This window comes from Mytilus trossulus, unplaced genomic scaffold, assembly GCF_036588685.1.
Source record: "Mytilus trossulus isolate FHL-02 unplaced genomic scaffold, PNRI_Mtr1.1.1.hap1 h1tg000398l__unscaffolded, whole genome shotgun sequence".
Classification (NCBI taxonomy): Eukaryota; Metazoa; Mollusca; class Bivalvia; order Mytilida; family Mytilidae; genus Mytilus; species Mytilus trossulus.
The window spans coordinates 1,211,291-1,222,253 of NW_026963347.1; the positions used below are offsets into that span (position 1 = coordinate 1,211,291).

General features: G+C 31.8%; 1 protein-coding gene across 1 annotated transcript; it reads right to left on the reverse strand.

Annotated features, from left to right (window-relative positions):
- Positions 1-450: 450 nt before the first annotated feature.
- Positions 451-6,281, reverse strand: LOC134702105 (metalloproteinase inhibitor 3-like). The gene is made up of 5 exons (XM_063563196.1): positions 6,164-6,281; positions 3,701-3,810; positions 2,620-2,722; positions 1,224-1,363; positions 451-582 (listed from the first exon to the last, which is right to left on the reverse strand). The coding sequence occupies exons 1-5, from the start codon at positions 6,279-6,281 to the stop codon at positions 451-453; spliced, it is 603 nt and encodes a 200-aa protein (XP_063419266.1).
- Positions 6,282-10,963: the final 4,682 nt, after the last annotated feature.

Below are 10,963 nucleotides of genomic sequence, written 5' to 3' on the forward strand. Positions count from 1 at the left end.
AACTGGACTGAGACACATTTTTTTTAATTAGAAACCAAAACTATTTAAATCAAACAGATGAAATGTTTCTTGTCTACCACAGAATATAGGTTACATAATAAATAAGGAGTCAATTGATAAGTTTGTCTTTGTTTAAGTAGGATCTTCTTACACTTCAGGAGCACCTGAGATAACCCTTAGTTTTTGTGTTGTTTGTGTTGTTTTTTCTTTTTTTTTCTTTTTTTTTTGCAATGGAGTAGTCAGTTTATTTTCGATTAATGAGTTTTTAAAGGTTCCTTTTTTATCTGTCGATTTTCTTTTAAATAAGAAATAAGTAACCACTTCACATTGAGCATAGCACTACACAGTTTGAAACAGGCAAAGCCGTTTAATCAACATTTTAATAAGCATGTTGATCTAAATATGCATTCAATAAGTCATTAAGGTCCGTATGTTGATGACACAAATGCGTTAACACGTGTCATTATTAATCCAACGACACTGAAATCCTTCTCTTTTGCAAAGGGCATCCTTGGCAAGGCAGGTGTTCACCGGATCATTTTTTGACTGATATTTGCAACCTACTGATGTTGGACTGGTTTTCTGAAAATAGAAAGCGTTTATAATTCACAGTCGTACTGTAATTATACTTCAGCACGTTGTCAAGTCGTTATTAATTTTAGATACAGTAGTATTGTTAGTTGAGTTAAATCGTAAGTTCTGCGATTGAAGTATTATCCAAGTGTTTACAAAAATTGTTAAGAGTCTTTTTATTTTCTGTGTCTCTGAATAATTTTTTTGTTATCAGTTTGTTTCCCTTGATACTTCCGTCCTTCTACTATAAACTAAAACATAGAGGCAATGAGTTTTACCTTTTTATATTTTGTAGGTGTAATAATAATTGCTTTTAGCAAATAGTACGGTGTATATATATATAAAGTTTTTGTCTATTTTTTTAATGATTTTGAACGTCGTTGGTTATTGATGTCATCGCAATTATAGACTTTATCTTTTGGAAAATGAGTTCTAATACCTTTGTATACACTCATTTCAGACAACGGTAATTTTCATGTAAGAAGAATTTTTATTTGTGTTTGCACTATTCATCAATTCTGATTGACCCTAACAAAAAGATGCATCCTAGAAATTCAAGTTAACTAAATACTATTACTAATGTTTCCAACTAATGACAAAAACACATAAATACAAAAATGAACTACATAGCTTAATACTATGATATATACACATCCGAATCCACAGTTATTTCTGTACGAATAGGCACCTTTTGTAAACAGGTAAAAAGTTTGATACGGTGACATATTGCTGAGCTGTGTCATGAAATCACATAATGCAATTGTTTTCGTTCCATCGGGTTTCTTTGCTCCTAAAATATTAAATTATTATTAGGTGGCTAAGAATATTCCGCTTGTAAAAAAAAAGTACATGTAAAAATAACACTTCGTGTAATTAAACATAAGTATCAAGTTTCACTGGCGTTCTATAATCTGGCGGACTTTTTATTAATTTGTTTTTCGAACGTTGTACTTTTGACGACATTCTGTATATTTTTATTACAACTAGCATATTTCTAATAATTACAAATAGTGTGGAACATTGTTTTCCTGGCAAGTATTTAATTTCAATTCCAAATATGCACAATACCAGATGTGTATAATTTGAGTTGGTCTATATTACCCGTTAGTATTCATGATTATTCCCCCTATCGTTTAAACCTTGCAATGTGACTTATGACTAATTTCGAACCTTAAGTTTATGTTTAGGATGTTCAAAACACACTTTCCGACCAATGTTATTAGATCTATTGTGACTTGAGTGTATCCTAATTCTTGCTTCTGCTTAGTGATGCTTATATTTAGGTTGTTAACATGTGGGTTTTTTTTCCGCTGTATATTTTGAAATATATGATTGATCATTCCTCTATTTATCCAACACAGCTGTTCAGTCAACAAATGCTGCTTTCATTTCCTGCTCTGATGCAGGCCATTGCTATGCATTTATTCCCGGAAAAAAATATAAATTCGGAAAAATAGCATTGCAGGTATAGGTAAACATTTACAATCTTTGCTGGTACATGTATATATACAACACTGTTAGAACGTGTCGTCAGTGTGTTGAGACAAAGACATATTATATCGATCAACAAACATAACCAATTCGTTTCACTATTTTCTAGTATTAAATTCAATCAGTTCTTACAATATCACATTATCGTATTTTGCAAATTTCATCAACGGTAATTATGCACCATTGCACATATTAAATGAGACATTACAAATTTCAAACAAGTTGAAGCAGAGGTTATTTTACTACGTACTTTAAGGTGGAAGGTTGACAATAAAAAAACTAAAAAAACATAATGTTTGTGAGAGCTTCTTATTTAAATTATACCACCACTACCTTGTAAAATTAGTATGAGACTGCACAATTATATATATTTATTTATATATGTTTACTTTCAAACCTTTTAGTTGTTTAATTTTCTTTGTATTTTATTTTTGACCGTCTCCTTGCTATCGTTTTACGTATTCAGCATGTCAATTGAATAGTGTATGAGTGCCAGTTGTAGAACAGTGTGTACACGTCTATAGTAATTCATATTGTATCATACAGTATATGTACCCATTAAGATATGAGATTTTCCGACAGTAAAGCGGACACCACACTGGGCTTGATTTCCTTTTGTCTCTACAATGGCATCTTGTCCAACTCCCTCAATCATCCCCTGTAATATAAAGATACGTATCTATATACATACTTTAATCAGTTAAGCTATTATCATTTTGAAAGTACCGAAATTTTTTTCAGAAAACAAAAACTACATATCCTTCACTGTAATTGATATTCTAAATTTTCTGCATTGACTTGTAACATTGTAATTTACAATGAAAAGAGCAATTGTATAGATTAATTGTTTGAATTGATGCATATTCTTAATCATTTTAATCTACCAGTTTTGTACGCACATGAGCAACACGATTGCAGCCACATTTTGATAAACATCTCAGATCAATTACAGTTTTTGGTTAAGTTTATGTTGCTGAGTCTTTCGTTCTCCATTTTGTGTTTTGTATTGTGTTTTGTGTATTGTTATTTCTTTTTTCTATTGACTTATGGCGTTATCAATCTATTTTTGACTTGTTAGTTTATGATTATCCTTTGGGGTCCTTCGTCTTATTTTTTCCTTATTAAGATTTTCTTAAAAGAAAAAAAATCTCTTTTCAATGATGTCCAATTTAACCTCTGGTATTTGTATATCTTAAATTGTACATGCTTTCATCAAATATCATCAATGTTAAGGATTATATGCCAGTAGCATCAACATGAATTCAACAACTATGGTGATCCAATTGAGGAGATTGGGGTTTTTTTTCATTATTTTGTTCAGAATTCAAACCCTAGCAAAACAAATTACGTTTATTCCGTATCATAAGTAGTCCATGTAACTTGCTAGAAAATCTACGATGTTGACAATATATATACTGGGTGGTCCCTATGTTAAAGACCAGATATATCTAAATGTATTTAAGGAAATTGCAGAAGTTCTTTCAGATCTTTAACCTATAGATTTTGTTTTGCTTCTATTCATTTTGTTTCTCTAAAAGAGAGATGTCTTATTTGCAAAAATACCACATCTTCGTTTTTTCAAAGTACAAATTGAAAGAGTTTGAATGTTAAAAATTATTAAGATACTGATACGTACCTTCATTTTGAAAATAACTTTAAAAGTATATTTCCAAATCGCCTTATTATTGTGAACATCATTATCTAAGTCTTCTACAAGTTTCTCATTGATAACTTTGCCATGGAAAACTGAAATAACGTACGGTATTGTAAAATACGAGATTATTTGTCAAACAACAAATTTTACATGATGTGTTTATCTACAAATACTTGAAATTGCTTTGTCCGTAATTATTTTTTCCATGGTTTAGATTTCGACAAACCACGTCACAGAAAGTATTTTTAAACCTCAATTTTGAATTATGCATTTGTATCAGCAAAAAGAGATGGAAAAACAAAAACAAATAAGTAACTGTTATTTTTCGTCTAATGACAATAAATTAAAATTCCTCAAACACTCATAAATGCGCATGACACATTTTTGTCAGAGGAGACAATGACGTCATACGAAAGAAGACTTTCAAGACGAAGATAATTATGTTGTGTACGCTTTATACATCAAACCAATGGTTTGTCATTTGAATGAGTTTACATTTAGTCACGTACGATCCATATATGAAAACAAAAACGCTTGTTGGGATATAATTGCAACATCCAAGTTAAACTGTTGTTTTTTGTATTGTGATATATTGTATTTTCATTGTGTTCTAGACCCAATTTATTCATCCAGTGTATGCATACTTGTTTTCTTAATATTTAATACTTATCTAAGTCATTTCAATTCATTTTTTATAGTGTGATTGTAATATTATACTTCTGTTTAAGGTTAAGGTAAAAGTTGGCGTCTGTTTAAACGTTTATATAAAAAGAAGATGTGGTATGATTGCCAATGATTGGCGTCAAAAGTTGGCGTCTGTTTAAACGTTTATATAAAAAGAAGATGTGGTATGATTGCCAATGAAACAACTCTCCACAAGAGATCAAAATGACAAATATAGGTCACCGTACAGCCTTCAATAATGAGCAAAGCCCATAACGCATAGTCAGCTATAAAAGGCCCCGAAATGACAATGTAAAACAATTCAAACGAGAAAATTTACGTCCTTTTTTTATATAAAGAAATGAACGAAAAACAAATGTAACACATAAACAAACGACAACAACTGAATTACAGGCTCCTGGCTTGGTACAGACATAAACATACATAATGTGGCGGGGTTAAATATGTAGCGGGATCCCAAACCTCACCTAACCTTTGACAGTGGTTTAACAGTACAACATAAGGAAGAACTATAAAATACACTATTTCCATTTGTTTGCACCTGTTCTATGTCAGTGGTTGTTGTCTGTTCATATGATTCATGAGTGTTTCTGATTTTTTTCGGGTTTTTTTCACAACATAAGATCATTACTTTCCCTGTTTGACGAATAATTTTTGCTGTGAACACAATGTGATCCAAGACGCCGTGTCAAAGATCGCACTTAAACTCATAATGGTTTACAAATTATTAATTATATTGAAAGTTGTCTCATTGGCATTAACACGACATATTCTAAAATATAAATATAGGCTAAAACAATTATGAACTGCATATATCGTTCCGATGCAATAATCTGATACATCCAAAATTTTAGCAACAACATGTTGTTATTCACCGGCTCGACAACGAACAATGACGATGCTCCGAATTGTATCTTTTCTGGGAAGTTTGTGGCAGGTTGAATAATGAACTTATTAACTGATTTGAATTAATTTTGGTTGCTTTTCTTACCCTTTCAAAATACCTTATAGATAACATGCACGTTCGTTTGTCGTTATTATTCACGTACGCATTCTGAACTAGAAAAAAGTAAAATCATCAAAAAATGAAATCTTTGAAAATTCAAAACGGGAGGTCCATTATCGAATGGCATTTTTCTATGTAGAAAATTTTGAATTTCACCAAGTTTTATAGCTAGTTAAACGTCTTACTTGTATGATTGTCGCATAACATTCCATTATTTTAACATTGATGTGTGAATAAAGCTGTCAGAATCACAAGGTAAAAAGATCATGAATAGGGGTATAGCAGTCAACATTGTATTATAATCTTAATCGCTAAAAAAAAAAAAAAAAATGTAACCAAAAAAAATGCAAAACTCGTATGGCGGGAGTATAATTAATATGTATGCCTACAATCTTGTTGTATAAATATTATTCATTTAGGTATGTTTGATAAACAGCAACTATTAAAAATCTAAATTAAACTATTGACAATTAAATTTAAACACAATTACTTTTATTTTTTCTCAGTTACTCAAGATAATGGGGAAATTCATATCCTAAAAATCATTTTGGTTGGGTTTTTTTGGGGAAAGTATAGTGTGTTTATCACGAAGTGATAGTGTTCAAACCTATAACTGCTTTTAAGATTCGTTAATAAATATTTTAAATGGTTATCAAACCAAGATTGCAAACAGTATCTAAATTCTGTTCAATAAACATGTTAAACAAAAAAAATCATTCAAGGCAATTGATGTTAACATTCATTCTAGAACTTACCATAGTCAGACTCGCAGAATTGATCTTGAGGGTGCTGCAAAATAGGACAGAAGCAACTGTGTACATTATTTGTCATCCATACTAGAGCAATAAACAGTTGTTGAACTTTCGTATCCATCCTTACTGATTATCTTGCTATTATTATACAATATATAAGGGCAGCTGATTCTTATATCTTTCAATATATTTTTTTCTCTTTCAAATAAAAATCATGGGATACTAGTTGGGGTCATCAACATATGCGAAACTTAGAGATGGTTTCTATTATTATCAAAAGATGGCTGCTTAAAAGTTATCATATATCACGATTAAGTTGGATGTTTTGGATAAACAATACGATTAGACATGAATAAATGACACAAAGGTTTACAAAAAAAACCTGTACCGACCTCGTAACAACACTTAAATGTATTGTAATGGGAAATGAATAATGATATGATAATATGAAGTACTGTGGAAGATTTGGTCGTTAGACAGATTGATTTAATTCTAATAGGATTGTTGATACAACATATATTATAAACGCGGAAACGATTTATTATATTGCATTTATAACATTAAAGATCGTTCAGTATTACCATATACTTTATGTGCATAATGTTTGCAATTCGTCATGTTTTTATTAAAAAAACATATTGCCATAGTTTAACAATAGCTCGAATTATAAGGCCAATTGTTTAGGAAGGGTAGTCATAAGTTTTTTTTTAATTCATACGGATATAACTTTGCTAACTGTTATTTTCTGTTTGAAGATTTTTGACAATTTAAGTATTCTATTTTGACAATGTTTAAATACGATAATGAGGAGCATGTCCTGTTATATGATGACATATTACATATGAACCAAGAATTAAATGAACTGGTTTTCACGAAATCAAAAGAGCTAATAGAGAACATCAAATGTTCAATTTTGAGAAAAAAAGAATTTTGCACCTGACATCAGAATTATATTGTCAGACATTTTACCAAGGCCCTATTGGCATGGAACATTAAGGCTAAAGTTAGTAGAAATATCTAGAAAAAGAGTCAATTGTGCCGTAAGATCGTTAAGAAAGACAGAAAGCCAATATATTTCGAGGTATCCAGCTATCAAAGCCTCTGAACACAATTTATTTAGACATGACGGCTGCCACCTTTCACAAGTCGGTATAGGCATTTTCCTAAATAACATTCAGGCTGCCATTGAAACTTTTGTACTCGGTGCTTTGAAGGCAACCCACCAGATAAATGAGCGCAGTGAATGTTTGGCGGTGAATGGGGATTTATAATACCCCCATTCAATTGGCGGTTCAGGGGGACAATAAACGGACTTGGAACTGTCCCCCTCTGGCACATATCTCTACCCTACCGGCTCTTTAGTTGAGGGTATCAAATAATTTCCTAGGGTTCACTCTTGTCATCATGAGGAATCCCCTTCACTTCTGGTATGAGAAGGGAGGTGTCATATCCGCAGTTTGCATTTAAAAAATCGGAGAGACTGTTGTTTTCAGAGGTCTGTGTGAACAGAGGGGGTTCTCCGTCCCGTCCACTCTTGCACGTAGGAGGGATGTTTTGACACTTATGTTATCATAGGGTCACCGATATGCTCTTTTCAATCCTTTGGCTATCGGTTTGTTTGTCTCCCTGGAACTTGTAAAACATTTTATATGCCGCCTATCAAATATCCACACATACATATTCTGTACATATACTTGTTGTTTTATTAGTAATAAATATTCTATATTCTTTCTACAATTTGTATTTCAGCGCCAGTAGTCCGTTTATTAATGTTTATTGATGTATATTGAGGTGCATGTCCTGTAATTTGATGACATATTACATATGAACCAAGAATTCTAACACATTAAATTCATGTCATGCAAATACCGAGCATTTTAAAGTGTAAAGCAGCAACCAGTAATTAGTTCAACTCAAAGGCCTAACTTTCTACACACACGTATTTTACACAGTCCTGGATATTAGTTGTTTAAATATTTTTCTATTTAAAGATTGAAATAAAAAGGTACTGTAGCATGATGTCATGTTTATACCTTAACTGAATGTTATATTTGCTAGTGATTATTTTAGTATTATTATTATTTACCAATTCAAGTCTGACACTTCAAAATCATTTGAAATGTAAAACAAATATGTTGTTACGTTTGGCTGATCTTGATAACAAGCTAAATTTTTTTTTAAACTATTTCTGTACAAACTAAAATGAATGAACTGTGCTTTTCTTCAAATAAACCGTTAAAATATTTGTGCATTAAAAATTAGAAATGTGGGTAAATCAGACGAATAAAGATAACATAATTATTTTTTATCAATCAATAACTTTTCCATGGTTTGCAATTACATGAACTGGAGCGAGTGCCACATGTGGAAAAGGATCTGCATACCGGGCCATCTAGAGCATATAAAATCACCTCCGGTTTTTGTGGCAATTTCTGTTGCTCATTTTAATTTTTCTATGTTGTAACATGTATACTGTTGTTAATCTTGGCGCTGTTAGTGTATTTTATATTTATGACTTCAAATGTGCAACCAAACTCTCCATTAAAAAAATAGTAACTGAGCAACACAAAACAAATTGATTTACGAGATTTAGACTTCGATAAACTGCATTTGACTAAATTTACACATTGTTCCGTGTCCTTGTGTTGTCTTTGTCCACAATTCTTTTAGGTTAGAGGTTGAGCAAACAGGTTAACCCTGCCTTTCTGTGTGTATCTGTCACATTCAGTTGCCATGAATTCAATGGTTGTCTATGGTTGTTGTATGTCATATTTGTTTTACATGTATTTATTTTGCATAATTTAGTCAATCCGAAGGTTTATTTCGGTTGAAATGATTAACATTTTGTTACGTCAAGATTTTTATGGATTACTATACGATATGATTTTTCTCTTCATACAAGAACGTACAATGATATATAATTGTGAATAGCATGAGGTCTCTTTCAGATCTTTGTTTAATTATCACGTCTTATATTACTCAATAAGTCAGATATTTCGTTGAAACAATATTTTTTACAGACAAACTAGTCTGGAAGTCTGATTGTACCTGCATTAATCAGACTATTAAAGGCATACAATTTGACATATTTATTCTGCCACACTCTGTATGTACTCATACCAAAACAGGAGCCTACAATTCGGGGGATTTCGTTACTTGCTCTCTGTCAATTGGTTTGGTTAATATTTTCATAATTTGTGCGAGTATTGTGTAAGTCAGTAATTAAAACTTAAATATTTAGTTATTCTGCTTTACAGAAATATCCCAACCGGTAATCCATCTAAAAATTTTGTTATCATTGTTCGTTTGGCAACTTTTACAAATATATTTTTTAATTAATTAGAATGTTTCTTTTGTAGAATCATGGGATGTAAGTTATTCATATGTTTTGTAGTGGCAATTTCATTTTTCTCTAGCATGGAAGGTAAATATACATTCATTATAATGACAAAAAACATTGAGTTACAAATGCATGATATCATGAGTACATGTAATTCATTTGAATTGAAACTGGTTAGAAAAATCATTTTCACAAATTGCATGAATAGAAATTTAAGCCGTTTCGATATCAGTGATACGACAAGATTCATTCGAATATTCTGTATAGCATTTTCAACCTACATTCTTTTATATCCTGTCATCTTTATGAAATAAACACGCATACACACACATATATATCTGTCTTTAAATTATACAGTTGGTTTATATGGGGACGAAGTCCCCTATTATCTCCCTCACGCAAAGCTCTGATTCCTTTTACGAATTTGGTAATACTTTTTTGACCTTTTGGATTATAGCTCTTCATCTTTTATATATGCTTTGGATTTCAAATATTTTGGCCACGAGCATCACTGAAGAGACATGTATTGTCGAAATGCGCATCTGGTGCAACAAAATTGGTACCGTTGATTTTATTACTACCACTGGGTCGATGCCTCTGCTGGTGGACTATTAGTCCCCGAGGGTATCACCAGCCCAGTAGCCAGTACTTCGGTACTGGCATGAAAATACGGATTTTTTGTGTTATTAAAATTTGCTGTTACAAAATATATAAAATTATTATAAATTAAGGAATGTATCTCCCTCACGCAAAGCTCTGATTCCTTTCACGAATTTGGTAATACTTTTTTGACCTTTTGGATTATAGCTCTTCATCTTTTATATATGCTTTGGATTTCAAATATTTTGGCCACGAGCATCACTGAAGAGACATGTATTGTCGAAATGCGCATCTGGTGCAACAAAATTGGTACCGTTGATTTTATTACTACCACTGGGTCGATGTCTCTGCTGGTGGACTATTAGTCCCCGAGGGTATCACCAGCCCAGTAGCCAGTACTTCGGTACTGGCATGAAAATACGGATTTTTTGTGTTATTAAAATTTGCTGTTACAAAATATATAAAATTATTATAAATTAAGGAATGTATCTCCCTCACGCAAAGCTCTGATTCCTTTCACGAATTTGATAATACTTTTTTGACCTTTTGGATTATAGCTCTTCATCTTTTATATATGCTTTGGATTTCAAATATTTTGGCCACGAGCATCACTGAAGAGACATGTATTGTCGAAATGCGCATCTGGTGCAACAAAATTGGTACCGTTGATTTTATTACAGTAGAAAAAAAGTCGGTCAATTTCCCCAAATTTTCATTGTACTACTGAACTCAAAATCGTTCAAGCTTTTTTTTTGTCGCTTTTTTTTAATTCCAGCATTTGCGCAGAACGCAGAAATCTACTTACTTCTACCGGTCTCAATGTCGTGAGACTTTGAGTAGTCTAGTGAAATATAGGAACTCAA

What these genes read in the sequence shown, in the direction of transcription:
- LOC134702105 (XM_063563196.1), bottom strand. Translation starts at nt 6,281, where the DNA reads ATGGATACGAAAGTTCAACAACTGTTTATTGCTCTAGTATGGATGACA. An exon ending in AAAATCTCATATCTTAATGG is followed by an intron (nt 1,364 to 2,619) that starts GTACATATACTG and finishes TTAATATTTTAG; the next exon opens with GAGCAAAGAAACCCGATGGA. An exon ending in ATAACTGTGGATTCGGATGT is followed by an intron (nt 583 to 1,223) that starts GTATATATCATA and finishes TTCTATTTTCAG; the next exon opens with AAAACCAGTCCAACATCAGT.